The 15,712-nt window shown below is 44.5% G+C and overlaps 1 protein-coding gene across 4 annotated transcripts in view; it reads left to right on the top strand.

The window, feature by feature from the left end:
* The window catches only part of LOC148032498 (putative RNA helicase SDE3), an 85,268-nt gene that overhangs the window by 20,765 nt on the left and 48,791 nt on the right, over positions 1–15,712 (top strand). For 3 of the 4 annotated variants that reach the window (XM_087683173.1, XM_087683175.1, XM_087683174.1), the window contains one exon: positions 13,498–15,314. In XM_087683173.1, the coding sequence (XP_087539299.1) occupies positions 13,539–15,314 (1,776 nt within the window). In that variant the 5' untranslated portion in view covers positions 13,498–13,538. The remainder of the gene's footprint in view (positions 1–13,497; positions 15,315–15,712) is intronic. The other variant, XM_087683176.1, reaches the window with a different exon arrangement.

Genomic DNA, 15,712 nt, shown 5'->3' with positions numbered 1-15,712 from the left:
AGGATGCTTGTCCGGCTTCTCTTGAAGCTAAAGATACACATTTGCAGGATCTCGAAGCGTATTCTTCCTTCAAATCTGATAGAGATTCATTGTTAGTGGCGATTCTCCAAGCTCAAATTAAGGGCTATGTATTCTTCATTTTTCGTTTGTGCCCGAAGCCACGGGCATGTTGCCTCTTCAGTTTCAACCTGATCCCTTTAAAGGGGAGAATAAATATCATAAGATGAACATTAATTTATGGTTGGCTAAATGGATGATATTTTTGATTTGTATCAATTCAATGACACTTAGTGTATTGTATAGATATAAGTCATGTTACAAGGAAGGTGTATGCTTGGTGGGTGGGGCTATGCCACAAGCCGAAGATATAGACTGATTTTTAATCCATTTTTCAAAATCGTTTTTATAACTAATGATTGGATTATGAAAATTTTCGTAAATTATTTGAGCTAGATATAGGGAAAAAGAGCATGGATGTATATTCATAAGAGTTTAAAGATTTGTTGCATAAAACAAAGGCCTTAGACGATTCTTAAGTACTGCTCTATATATAATATCTTTTTGGATTGCTCTCGGACTACCAAGATAAGGTGCTCCGTTATTTGTTACACTTACTCAAAGATATTATAGGTATACAAACTTATAGCTAGTCGACAAGGGGATCCCATGGAGTTGCCTTTATTTTTAAGTTAAATAAATCTTCTATTTTAGCAACAACTCGTCAACCATCTTCGGAGATGCATAAGAAGAAAAATGGTAAGCATAAGGTCACTTGCAGTGAGGATCGCTTGAAGGGTTATTACTTCGCTTGCCACCACTGGTCACTTTTGCAGCGATTAGGAGTGCCCTTAGAATAAGAAGAGCAAGTCTATTTCTAAGACTTCAAAAACTACTCTTGAAGCTTTAGGTATATCTTCTAAAGTTTTATTGAAGATTGTTTTGCTAATGCCAATAGTTGCAATGGTTATTTTGTTAATAATTATATTTGACTTGCATGATTTTTTAAAGGTCTTTGGGTATATTTTTATAGATCAACTTTGTGGTGCATGATATTTCATCAAAATTGATCTTAGGTCTGATTATCATCAGATATGAATAGTCTTAGAGAATGTCTCGAAAATTGTATTTGAATGTGATATGCACATTATCAAAATTTGGTCATATCTTTTGGATTAACAAATGTCCTTGCAACTTTTCAATAGATAATGAATGATTTATTTTCTTTGTATCTCGGAAAGTGGATAGTTATTTTCCTTGATGATATTTTCATTTATAGTAAGTCGTGGGAGAAGCATGCGAAACATTTGTGGATCATCTTACACATCCCTTAAGACGAGAGCAATTATTTGCAAAACTATCTAAGTGTAAAATTTTTCGCATGGAGCTATTGTATCTTGGTGATATCTGTTAGAGATCAGATCATAGCCTCTGATTGGGGGCAGCAGGGCAGGTGGCCTGGTGCAGTCGGACTGCACAGTCAGAATACCGCGTGGCAGTCCGACCTGCAGCAGGCAGTCGGCTGCATTAGCCGACTGGGCATTTCTGGCGCCTTGTTTTTTGTCCCGTTTTCGGCTATTTATACTCGACTTCTTCAGCAGTTTGGTACACTTCTCTGCTTGCAGATTACAGACCGGTGACATGTGCAGGTTCCGTCTCTGTTCGCAGATTTCAGACAGAAGACAGTGCAGACTGCAACGGACTTCGAGGTGAACAGCAGGTTGCATCGTCGAGGTGGAGACACGTAGTCCAGCGCACTGCGCCCGTGTATATATCTGCATATCTTTGTATTCAGCACTCTTTATACAGCAGATCTTCATCGTCCACTGTCTTTTTCTCTCTCTTCTCTCTCTGCGTTCTCTCTCTCTCTCAGTCCTACGCTTCCGCACCGCTGCACTCTGACATGGTATCAGAGTAGTGTTTGAGGGCTGACTGAGCGCAGAATCAACCTGAAGAGGAGTTTCCATCGCGACACAAATTTGCGTTTTTGGCGTTTAAGGGCAGACAGGAGGGCTGCGCCTTGGAACAAGGCTGAAACGAGTGTGGGCGCACAGGAAAGGAGTTCAGGTGGTGGATTTGCTGCTGTTTACTGCTGTTTGACGCGGAGGAAGTTTGAGTTTTCAGCCTACAAGTGCATGTTTTGCTTTTTCATCGCCTCCGGCGGGTGAAGAAGGTTCAGGACGCGGAAGAGCCTTAGCAGGCTGAGTTTTCCCAGTCAGAGGGGGCTGCTTTTGCGTTTGTGAAGGCATTGCAGGTGAAGATGTCTACAGAGATTGACTTGGAGTTCCAGGCGATTATGGTCTTACCGGCTCTTCCTGCAGATCAGAAGCTCGACGGCGATAATTACCGCATTTGGCACGTCATGATGTTGGCCATCCTTGAGTCCTATGATTTGGCGGAGTCGGTACAGGAGGAGATTGACCGGCCCTCGGTAAGAGATGAGTCCAAACTCTCTTCCAATGCTCGTGCGGAGTTGGCCAAGGCCCAGTCTCATTGGGACAAACTGAATGCCAGGATTCGATCCTTTCTCTTTCTATCATGCACTACAGCCGTGATCGCTCACATCGAGCACTTGACGGTGGCTCGGGAGATATGGCTGGAGCTTGATCAGATGTACAATCGGATGACCCTAATGAAGCGGGTTTCTTTGGAGGTACAGATGCGGACCTTGTACGTAAATAAGTCTTTTTCGCTGTGGGAGCACATTAACAAGCTAAGGCAGCTTCAGATGCAGGTTCAGAATGCGGGGAAGCCGATTTCCTCCGAAGACATGGCGATCACTCTATTGTCCCAGTTGCCGCCACGATTCGGTACATTTTACTCTGCCCTTATTGCTTTGGGGCGAGAGTCTACTCTTCGTTGGGAAGAGTTGGTTCCTATGGTCTTGGACCAAGAGGAACAGTTAAAGGGACAGAATGCTTCCAAGTCGGAGGCGCTGAAAGGTCAAGCCTCTCAGAAGAAGGGGAAGGACCAAAAGAAGAGGAAGGGGGATAACAAGTCCAAGAAGGAGAAGGAGAAGGACAAGGACAAAGACTCCACATGCCATATTTGTGGAAAGACTGGCCATTGGAAGAAGGATTGCCCTGACAAAGATACGAAGGACACCAAGAAGAAGGACACCAAGGATTCTGGAGCGGTGGCTGCACCCTCATCAGTTGCATTTCTTCATCTAGCTGTCATTGAGGACGCTTCACCGAATGCTTTTGATACTGCGATGACAACTCTCCAGGCTCAAGAGTGGATCGTTGACAGTGGTGCCTCACGGCACATGACTCCTTCATCAGATGGTGTTGCCCAGTTGCGACCCTCGCGTGGGCAGATTCTCATTGGAGACAGCTCTTCAGTATCTATTGCAGGCCGGGGTAAGATGCAACTTATTCCCGATGGACGAGGTGGTACCCATACCTCAGAGGTTTTGCATGTACCAGGCTTAGGGTACCATCTCCTTTCAGTTCATAAGATTTGCTCCCTTGGTTTTCTGGTGGAGTTTGACAGTACTACGGTGCGAGTCCTTGATCGTGGATTGAGGAAGGTTCTCTCATCCGGATATGAGGAGAACGGCATTTACAAAGTGAAGTCTTCCACCGTCCTCTCTACTCTTTTTCTTACCTCTCAGTCACAGTCCGAGTTATGGCATGCTCGGTTTGGTCACGTGAACTATGACTATCTTCGGAGGGCGTCACGTGGACAGCTTGTTCGAGGGTTGCCGGATATAGTGGTGAGCCAGCAACCATGGGTCTCCTGCATTTGGGGGAAGTAGCATAGGGATGCCATTCCCCACACAGCTTCGCGGCGGTCTACTTCACCGATGGAGCTAGTATCTACGGATCTATGTGGCCCTATGAGGAACGAGTCCTTGCGTGGGAGCTCGTACTTCCTGCTGATCGTGGATGACTACAGCAGGATGACATGGGCCTACTTTTTGGCATTAAAGTCAGAAGCTTTCTCGCACTTCAAGGATTGGCTTCTCTTTGAGGAGAACCGATCGGGCCGGAAGTTGAAGACCTTGCGATCCGACAAGGGAGGTGAATTTGTTTCTAATGAGTTTGCTCGGTTTTGTGCAGATAGAGGAATTCACCAGGAGTTTGCCAATACCAACACTCCTGAAGAAAATAGTATTCTTGAACAGAAGAACCGCAGTGTGATCGAGATGGCGCGCACCATGATGGAGTACCGACAGACCCCTCAGGTTCTGTGGGCCGAGGCTGTGGCTACTGCAGTCCACATCCGTAATCGATCCGCTACTTCGGCCGTGGAAGGGATGACCCCATTTGAGGCTTATTTTGGGACAAAGCCAGATGTTTCTTACTTTCGGGTCTTTGGGTGTGATGCCTATGTTCACATTCCCAAGGCTCACCGTGATAAATTTGAAGTAGCTTCCCGAAAACAAGTATTTGTTGGCTACAGCTCCCAGTCTCAAGGCTACTGACTGTATGATCCCGTCAAGCGGGATGTGTACACTAGCCGTGATGTGCGGTTTGTGGAGGTTCCGGCTACTTCAACGGGTGAGGAGCATCCCGTTCTTGGAGATCCAGGGGAGAGTTGGGCTCCTTCTATAGTTCCACTGGAGCCCATGCCTTTTGATTATGATTCTGTTTCTGACACAGAGTCTATTGTTCCACCGGACACCTCTGAGGAGTTACCACCGGTGGATAATTTAGAGTCTTTTGCTGATGGAGAGAGACGAGGGGAGGTTCGGCCTCCTTCTCGCTGGGCCCGTGACACACTCCGTGATTCAGGGATCGAGGGGGTTCCTGAGGAGTGGGGACCGCAGGATGGTTTGCGACGGTCACGGAGGCACAGGGCACATTCTACGGAGCTTGTTTGCTCCAACTATTGTTTGATGACCTGTGTTATGCAGGATCGAGAGTCCACCTCCGTGAAGGAGGCTTTACAGTCCGCACCATGGAAGAAAGCTATGGAAGCCGAGTTGGAGGCTATTGAGAGGAATGACACTTGGTCACTCGTGCCCCGCCCCCTGAAGAAGAAGGTGATTGGAGTCAAGTGGGTTTTCAAGACCAAATATCTTAGCGATGGTTCTTTGGATAAGCACAAGGCTCGCCTTGTTGCTAAAGGTTTTGCACAGCGCCCAGGTATTGACTGTCATGATACTTTTGCCCCCAGAGCTCGTATGGCGACCATTAGAGCTATTCTTGCTTTGGCTGGCCATAGGAGATGGCCTGTTTACCAGTTGGATGTGAAGTCGGCCTTCCTCAATGGTGATTTGAAGGAGGAGATCTATGTTGAGCAGCCTCCTGGCTTTGGATCTTCAGATGGGAAAGTCTACAGGTTGAAGAAGGCCTTGTATGGCCTCAAGCAGGCTCCGCGTGCATGGAACGAGAAGATTGATTCGTTCCTCCAATCTCAGTTGGGATATCGGCGGTCCAAGGCCGATCCGCAACTGTATGTTCACACTTCCGAGGATGGTTGTGTGCTTTTTGTCTTATATGTTGATGATTTGATTGTCACAGGTGATGTTGCACAGCAGGTCTAGGAGACGAAGTCAGCTTTACATCGGACGTTCGAGATGACGGACTTGGGTCTACTCCATTTCTTTTTGGGCCATAAGATTTATCAGACTTAGAGGGGGATCTTCATCTCTCAACAGAGATATGTACAGGAGCTCTTGGTGTCTTTTGAGATGGAGGATTGTCGGGCCCTATCTACTCCTATGGATCCGAACTGGAAGGCCACTTCCCATTCAGCTTCTCCTTTGGCGGATGCGTCCCGCTATCGTCAGTTGATTGGGTCCTTGATTTGGCTTCTCAACACTCGGGTTGATCTATGTTTTGCTGTTGGGCTCTTGGCAGGGTTCATGAGTGAACCTACGACGGTGCATTGGCAGGCTGCTCAGAGGATACTTCGGTATTTGAGGGGGACGTCTGATTTAGGGATTCATTACCCCGCAGGGCCAGATGGGTCAGATCTTGTACTTGCAGGTTGGAGCGACTCGGATTGGGCCGGTGATGTGGACCACAGGCGGTCTACTACAGGTTACTGTTTTACCTTGGGTACAGGTTTTATTTCATGGAGTAGCAAGAAGCAGCCCACGGTAGCCCTTTCGTCTACTGAGGCGGAGTATCGGGCCGCGTCTTCCACCACATGTGAGGGTGTGTGGCTTCGGAGATTATTGGAGGAGCTTGGGTGCCCCCAGACTCGTCCTACTTTGCTGCGATGTGACAATGAGAGTTGCATTGCCTTGGCAAGGAACCTTGTTTTTCATGCCCGGACGAAGCACATAGAGATCCAGTACCACTTCATCCGCGAGAAGCTTCTGGATGAGACCATCACTGTGGAGTACTGCAAGATGGAGGACAATCTTGCGGATTTGTTTACGAAGGCACTTCCTCAGGCTCTCCTTCGGAGACATTCCAGATCCCTCAGGCTTCTGCCTTGCCCAGGCTCTGAGAGGGGGTGTTAGAGATCAGATCATAGCCTGATCAGGGGCAGCAAGGCAGGTAGCCTAGTGCAGTCGGACTGCACAGTCGGACTGCCACGTGGCAGTCCGACCTGTAGCAGGCAGGCGGCTGACTGGGCATTTTTGGCGCCCTGTTTTTTGTCCCGTTTTCGGCTATTTATACCCGACTTCTTCAGCAGTCTGGTACACTTCTTTGCTCGCAGATTACAGACCGGTGACATGCGCAGATTCCGTCTTTGTTCACAGATTTCAGACAGGAGACAGTGCAGGCTGCAGCGGACTTCGAGGTGAACAGCAGGTTGCATCGTCGAGGTGGAGAACACGCAGTCCAGCGCACTGCGCCCATGTATATATCTGCATATCTTTGTATTCAGCACTATCCTTATTTGTGTCAATTGGGTGATTTATATCACCCCTATCTGGTGGAAGGCCACTTGGTAAATCAAAAGGAAACACATCTTTAAATTCATCTAACAAACCACTTAATTCATTATTTACATTCAACTCACAAACATAAGAAAATTGTTGCTTTATATTACAGAAAGTAAAAGTGTTTTGTACAGGAAGAGACCATAACATATATACCTCACAAGCTTCCTTCTTTATCAGCTTCTGAATCTTAGTGGAACACAACAAAGGATTATTAGATACTTCATGTTCACCTTGAATCACAAAAGTCTTACAATTCCTTTCAAATTCCAGTGTATTATGATGATAACTACGTTTTAAGGATGGTTCCAATCCCCATAGCCACTCCCTCCCTAAAGCAATATCGGCTCTTTCCACATTCATAATTTGGAAATTAAGTTTATCTTTATATCCTTGGATCTCAATTTCCAAATTGGATACCATTGTATCCCATATTTTATTATCCTGACCTTGCATCATACGAACAACATATTGATGCCCACTCTTTTGTTAGAGAAGTTTCAATTTTTTGACAAGTGCATAATTTATGAAATTGTGGGTAGCAGAGTTATCAATCATGACTCTAACCCTCTTTCCAGCTATCAATCCATGTACTCTAACTAAATCATGTGGCCCAAAAGTAGGCTGCCTCATAGAAGTTGACATACAACACCTGTGTTGTACATCCTTGTGCAAAACCTCTAAAGATTTATACTTTTCATGCCCCTTTAATTCTAGAGTCTGCACTACATGGATTTGTTTTTCTTTTCCCTTGCCCTTGTCCTTATCCTTTCCTTTATCTTTCCCCTTTTTCCTTTGAGGGCAATTCCAGGCAGCATGGTTAGGGGATAAGCAATTGAAACACAGCTTTTCTTTTTTGGCCTTATCAAAGTCATCTGGACTTAACTTTGGCCTTACATATTGTTTCTTTTCAAAAGGTTGTTTCTTGCCCTTAAAAATGACATTTTCCTTTTAAATTTGCCTACAAATTTTGAGGTTTTCAATTCCGTAGTCTTGGGCTCCGTATCAGTGAGACTAGTGTGTGTACCTGGACGCGTACTATCTTCATTGATTAATGTAAATTTAATTGCCTCTTCAAGTGTCTTAGGTAAACTCCTTTTTACTTCCTTTTTACAAGTCTTATCTAGTCCCCTAATGAATCCTCTCATCTTTTGAAATTCATCTATTCCTTTCAATTTGAGGAATATCTCACGATATTCCTCCAGATATGTCAGCAGGGGTCTTCCCTTTTGTCTGACATAATCCCAATCTTCCCAATTTCTTTCCATTTCATTTTCAGGAAGGAATTCTTTTAAAAAGACCGATTCAAACTGAGCCCAAGTTTCAGGTATTTTATTTATCTCCTTTAAAGTCGCCACCATTTATACGCCTTTGGCCCCAAAGTTAAACTGGCCTCCAGCACTTGGAGATGTGGTAGAGTATTTTTAAGTTTGTGCAAATCCTCTAATTTTTGGAGAAAATTAAAGATAGTGTCTTTATTCCTATCTTTTTTCTCCCCGTGAAACTGAGGGGGTTTCATATATTTTAAAACTGGATTATCCCTCAGCTTATGGTGGGGTTCCTTAGGATCTCGCATAGTCACCTCCAAATCTTTCAATGAAGATGGGATATCCGAGGCTTCTATCTTATTTTTATCCCTTTCTAGTAATAAAGTTAATTGAGATTTTATTTCGGTGAGTGTTTGAGTTAAAAATTCCATTTGAATCCCCTATGCTTGTACACGAGTAGTTAGATCATCAAATTGTTCTCGTGTGGCAAATAATTCTTCCCACTGTTCTTCTTGTATCTTCATTTCATGGGGATCTACCATAGGGTGGTCCCCAGAACTAGAACCCTTAATTACTCCCTCTTTCCCTTTCTCTTCCATTAATACACTGGAATTGAAAAGCAAATATAAGAAATTTGCGTACAAAGTAAAGTACTTCCCTGGTTATAGTGATAGGGCAACTGTTGCAGGCTTTTAATAACAACCTCGAAGAGTGAAGGATAATTTGTCTTTCCCGAACTGAGCCGGTCACGTTGGAAATGAAGCTTATTGGCAGAAATACCTAGTAAGGAGGGGACTAAATACACCCCTTCCTAATGGTCACGTGAACCATCTGTATGCCTTCTATATGTGAAACTGGTCCAACTAGCTTCGTCCGACTGGTGACTCCTTCCCTGAATTCGTTCCCTACCATACTTTACTTGTCACACGGGTATTTTGCAGTCGTCAGACGGTAGCCTGCAGCCAGAGCTGGTCACCGAGGCGCTAGACGATATAGTGCCATTTTTTATTTATTGCGCCTCACGAAGTCAATCGTGTCTAGGACACGGGCGTAAAGTGTGTGGGGCACCGACTTTATGCTGTATGACTCACTGCAGCCAATAAGACGGATGACAGGTGACATGTCGGGTATCGTCTTCACGCCAGATTCGTATGATGTGCCGAGTGGGTGCCGGAAAGAGAACTTCGCGCAAAAACAAACGGAAGCGGGACCCGACGGCTCTGAAGGAGGACCTGACGCCTGCTCAGATACCAGTGATACGATGGGCAGAAATGAATACAAGCTCAGTTAGATTCGTCTTCACACTGTGAGAACGTCTCACGAGTCGAACTTGAAGATAGAGGCGCGAGATGCGTTTCTCCTCCCAACCTTGCCTAGATAGTTGCTGGCAACTCCCTTCATGATCCGATTGCCAGCCCTCAACTCTTGGTGAGTCCTACTATTCTTGGACTCTCTTTCATTCTAGGCTCCCCTAAACCCCGTTCGGGTGCCCAAGGCCCTCGGACGGTTGTCCCTCACGCCTGTTTTCTGTAATTTACCTTAGTGATGTAACACTATCATTGTTGTTGCTACCGCCAAGAATGCCTTTGTTAGATATGATCAATGCCCCACCCTTATTAGGTGCTACCAATGATCCATGGTGCTCAAAGTTGTAAGGCCCCCATTATGAGGAGAAGCCAAATGTGAGCCTGGACATTGGTTGAGTCCTGACTTGTATATCAGATGAGGTCTATGTGACCGGATGGCAAAAAGGTGACCGTTGTGGGTCTAATCTTTGGGTTAGACGGAGTGGTTAAGTTGGTAGCAACTCGAGGCGCATTGCTTTGAGTTGCGGGTTAAGGGAGTTAAAAGGGGCCCCTATTGTATGGTTTGGGGGCCGCGGAAGCGGCCCCTGGTTGGGGGGTTTCCGGGGGGGCCAGTGGCCCCCTTGACGGGGGTCCAGGGGCAGCGTCCCCGGCCCGATGGTAAAGAGAATATTTCTTGGAATATTCCCTGGCCGACTAATGGAGGCTTATATGGTAGGTGGGTCAGGCCAACCTCACGGCCTTTGCAGGCTATAAAAGCTAAACCCCTTCACAGCCATCCATCACTCATCTTTCACCCAGTCAGAGTTGTTGTTCCAGCTAGTCTTAAGCTCTTCACCTATCTTCTGTCTAGATCGCCATCTAAGCTTCACACAGTGGAAGCGCACGGGTGGACAGAGCCATCTTTGTATCAGTTGTTTGGAGTTAAAGAATTTACTGATTCTCCTCTTATCTGTAGTGTACTCTTTATCTCTTTCTCAGATTCTGTTCGCTGCGCCGTGTAATATTTTATAGCCTTCACGGAAAAGACTTGTTTTGATGGGAATGATTTGACCGGTATGTGGTGAGAGATTGAATTTGATGCAAGCTGTAGGAGTTTTCTACCAAGAAAGGGGATTATTTGAAAGTTAAGTTGGTCGAATGTCACGAGGACGTGAAATTTCAATGCTTTGCTTAGCATTTGATTAATAGTTAATCAAGTGTGCAAATGTGACTTGCACATGTGATGTGCAGGTTATTTATTTCACACTGTAGGACCTAGGACCTGGATATATGAGTTGTTGCTAAAGGCAAAAGTTGTAACAAGTTGTACTTGACAAGTACTAGGCAATATCGGGTGTTTGAAATTGACCTAGATCACTTTGTTAGCCATAAGTGTCTGTGTGTATGACACTAGGGACTTGGAAAGGACTAACATGTAGGTTTGCACTGGTCCTTCTTAGGCTAGAGACATGGGAAGCTCATTGTTCCTTTGATGTGGTATCATCTTCCTTGGATATTTGCTCTTCTACTAGCATGGAGGCTTTCCCTCTCGAGGTGGATCTTGTGACATCTCTTGATGCTCTCACAATAGTAGCTTCTCCCCAGCTCCTCTAGCTAGGGTGCTTTACCCATATCCTTCTTCATAGTTCTTAGCACCACACAAAGCTTGACATTAGGTTCCTCTTTTTCCTTCGATATCGACATTCATGGTTTAGAGGGGGTTCCTACCCTTTCTTGGTATTCTATAGGTTTCGGCATTTGTCTTTGATACCAGCCTCCCTTTATTGTTATACCTACTCTTTGCATTGTCCGATCCTCATCATCTTTGCAAAAAAGGTGCTTGGGCTAGTGAACAATTGTTCGACAAGGGACATTGTCCAAGTGACACTTGTTGCATGCGCATTCTCATCATGTAGCATTTTTCTTTGCACCTCATTGTGCAAAGTATCCTTGAGTAGATCTTGAGTTGTTTCCATTGGCGATTCTTTTATCCTCTTGCCATCACACATCCATACTTCTTGACCCTTAACCTCTTTAGCCTCGTATGTCATTATTAATACCAATGGGTAGTTGAGATAGCTTGTTTACCAATGGGTAGTTGAGATAGCTTGTTTGTTTTGCGATGTGGTGGATCTAACCATCCCTTTTCATTCTCCTCTTGGGATGCAATTACTTAATAGAATGAAAATCTTATTCAACACCATTAAAAAAAAAGTTCAATATGGTTCCATTTGCCTTTCTAGGTCTTGGTAGGCCACTTGGTAGTCTGGCACCCTTTGTCCAATGCCTCGGCTTCTTTGGGGTGATTACTTGGGCTCCCTTGGTAAGATAACCATCGCCTTTGTAGTCTTGGTAGGCCATTGGGTAGCCAACGTGCACCCTTTGTCCGATGCCCTCATTGCTTTGGGGTGGGATGCCTTGGGGAAAAAATGGGCTTGAGCTTTTCGTATAGTCCCTTTTTGGTTCCAGTTTAGGGCTTGATAGGGGGTGTTGAGCTAAAAACGCATTACAAACTGATTAGCTCTATTAAATAGCCCCAATATATGTAATTACTAGATTTCTCATTAAAAAAGAAACTCGTTCCTAGAGAGTTTTTGTGTTCCATAAACCAAACCCTTCTTTTGGAGGATCCACTCATCTATAAGTAGACGAGCTACTCACCATTCAGCGCATCCCGTTTTTGCAAGTTTTCACTCTTTTGCAAATTTTTAACCATCAGCCCTTATCATTTAGTGGCCGTCCAACCCTTGTGACTGCTGCCAAACCTTCATTGGCTGGTGTTTACCTTGCTGCCTGCCTTGTGGTTGTTGCGTTTATTGTTGCAGCAGGTTGCCTTACTGTCCAACACGCCGATCATCAGTTTTCAGCCTGTGTTTTGCTGTTGCACAGGCCGCCTAGCACCTGATCGATCTCTATCAATTGTTTCCTAGTCTTCCTATGCTGCTGATGATCAGCTGACATCATCTTCTAGGTGGCACATTGCTGCATTTACCAATTGCAGCTCTCTAGACTACTACGTTTTAGTTTCCAGCCTGCTGCCCTTCCATATTCAGATCTGATGGTGGTCACAGACCTCAGAATCTGTCTCTAGTGGATGTCATTCTTCGACTACTCCCTTTGAGCATCTTGTACTCTCTCTCCATCATTTGCACCATTGATTCATTCACTTTAGAGTTCTTATTCTTCTTTGTATGTGTTTGTATTTTTTGCATTTTGCATTATTGTTTGAGTTATTGTGTTTTAGTTGTGATAGTACATTTTGTGTTTTCTCAATGCAAACCCTAGCATATCTTCACATGCTATGTGCGTTCTTCAAGTAACTTGTAAAAAAAGCAAGAAAATATGTTGCATTTTGATGCGGACTGCCCCCTAGAGGGGATGGCACTCTAATTCCTGCTGCATTTGGACTTTAGCGGCCTTAGGAAGGTAAAAGTAAACCATCAAGAGGTGAGAAAGATATGTTATTTTGCTGCATGTTGAGCTCAGCTAGGTGTGTTTCAATGAGATGACTTGGATGATGAGAAGTACAACAGCCAATAAGGGGCAAAAGGCTTGTGTTTTGAGGGTAAATGGCTGCCATTGACTGTGTTTTGGAGAGTACTCCTTGCTGTTGGGATAGTAGGTGACCTAATGTAGACTGATTTTTGGGGCTGTGAACAATTGGGCAACTTTATTTGCTGTATGATCAAGGCCTGGAACAACATGCAACAACATTTGGGATGTATCTTGGTAGCAGGCAACTGTATTGAGCTGTTTTCATCTGGCAATGGTTGATTTGGGCCATTTGACAATTGCTGGTGCAGAAATTAGGGTTTCAGACCACAGCAAAACTGTAAAACCAGCAGGCTTGTAAAAACTGTGCAACATGTTTGTTAGTAGAACTTGCCTGTCCTTAAAATAGGAGTCCATATTTTTCTATTCTGCAGGTTCATGTGTGGCTTATCACAAGAGTAGGTCCCCACAACCAACAAACCCACAAACCACCAGCCGGGCCAGCGCACCCACCCCCCAAACACACACACACACACACACACACACACACACGCACACAGATCCTCACATTCAGAGACTGATCTATTTTTTTCCTATATGCATACAGGTACTGATCTAATATTTAATGCTTAACAAAGGGCATTCATAATGGCAGGATATGATATGGATGTTGAGGAAGCAAGAAGGTTTGTCAGCTTCCTAAAGAAACAAAATTTGCCTGTGGCTACAAAAGATGATCTTTTGTTAAGTTATTCCATTTTTCGGGCACAAATAAAGCCCTCAACGTGCCCATACAGCCCTCATTATTTGCTACTTGCATTGAAAAGCATTCATGCCATAGAAAGCTGGAAAGGCAAAGACATCATGTGGGTTTGTGAATCAACTTTGCAGCATCCATGTCACAGCCAATTTGATCGAACTGATCAGCTAGATTCAGAGGAGGAGATTGTATGGAATGGAAAAGATGACGTAATTTCTCAGCCCTTAACTCCCTTATCAGTTTGGTCTTCAGATTTGAAAGGATCAGAATTTGAGGCATCTGACTATATAGAGGATAGAGTTGTCCTACAGGTATCTGAAGGAATCCGTCCCTCTCTATCTGCCAGGAGCTCCAATGACGTGGATCAGTATGTGGCTCTACAAAACCTTCTCCAAACTTCAAAGTTTAAAGAGGCTGGTGGGGCCATTCGAAAGAATCAAGCAACAGTTTCAGATGCATCACCTAACCTTGAACATGGCCAGAGAGAAAAGCCATTTAGACTGCCAAGATCAGGACATCAAAAGCATGTCAGAAAAGATGATGCTTACCACATGAATAGGAAGGAGGATAACAGAAACAAAAGTCTGGTCTGTAATGGTATAAATGTGAAGTATGCAGTTGTTAATAAGGAAGGATTTGGTGGGTCTGTCTCAATGCCGGCCACACTAAATGTCAGGCCTGGTTCTAGGGCCCGAAATAACAGAAAGATTTGGAGCAATGATATGAAAAGCTCAAGGGTCACATCAGTTAATATTAGCGGTAGGCGTGACCAAAAACAGTTTCCAGGGTCTTCTGAGGAGCATTCACTACACAAATCAGAGGCCTTTCCAATGTTTCAGAATTCTGTGTCAGAACACCTGCCTAGTGAAGTACATTCTCAGTTTCTTTCACATGGATTTCACAAGATGGCAGTGAGTGATGGCAGTAGATCCAGAACCCAGAATAAAAAGGAGGGAAAAGTTCCTAAAGGCTGGAAAGCCACTCAAGAAATGGAGGAAAACCTTGTTGTGTCTCAACCCTTCCCCTCAAGTGATAAAGAAAGCCAAACAGTTGAAGTAGGCAAGTCAGAAGTTTCTATTGTCTCAGTGTTGAACAATGGTTGCAAAGCAGTGAAATTATTTGCTGTAAAGTTGCTCTTTGCAAAACCGAGGGGGTCTTTTGCCCTAATGTTAGAAGCACCCTCTAATATTCCAACCCAGAGCATGGGAGTATTGAGACAAAGTATGTTGCAGTCTTCAAACCCCTTGCAACTCTTGGGTCCATTCAATCTTCCACCAGGTGCCTGCTTTTCGATCCAGCTCTCTTGCACGCCTAAAGATATTGGCTACAATAAGGCTGTTATTTTGTTTGATTTTGGAGACCAAAAGGTTGTAAGGTATGCTACCTTGATGGCAGAAGATGACATTACTAGAGCACTGGTCTCATTTGAACCTTATACTGGGTACAGGAGACCAAAAACAAAGAGGTTTTGTAGAATTGTTTGGGGGACACCACCTCCTGCACCAAAGTTCTTGAAGCCTCTAGGCCAGTATCCAATACCTCCCAATATCAAAAGGATGCTGATGAAGGACCATACTTTGCCAATATTTTCACGTGGACTTTCATTTGAGACTTACGAGGAGTACTTTTCTTCCTTGCTATATGCAGAGGAGCTTCAATGGAAGGTACACACTGCCTGGAAGTGAGGCTGTTGTTGTTTGGTACCTGTCTGCTGTTTATAATGGTTCTGGTCTTTTTATATGTGGATGTCACAAGGCATAGAGAATCAAACATTGATAACTGCCTATGTTGTAAGCCTTTATTTATCTTCCATCTGCATTAACTGTCTATTGGAAGTAGCTTCAAATCAAGGACTCATATTTTCAGTATGTAAGTGAACACTGAAAAAGCTGGTAAGTAGGCTGGATGTAACATTGGATCTGTCCAAATTCAGCTGCCTTGTAGCTTGAGGTCTAGTGACTCAGAATGTGAAATAGGAACCAATAATTGGAATAGGGAAGTTTGAGGACCTTCCCTTGTGACTAAGTACCATTCCTAAGACTGAAGATGATCTGGATGTAAC

This window comes from Lygodium microphyllum, chromosome 8, assembly GCF_053477565.2.
Source record: "Lygodium microphyllum isolate KBCC chromosome 8, Lygodium_microphyllum_v1.1.10, whole genome shotgun sequence".
NCBI classification, from domain to species: Eukaryota; Viridiplantae; Streptophyta; class Polypodiopsida; order Schizaeales; family Lygodiaceae; genus Lygodium; species Lygodium microphyllum.
The sequence above is the reverse complement of the archived record's forward strand: the minus strand, read 5'-3'. Positions and strand labels throughout refer to the sequence as shown.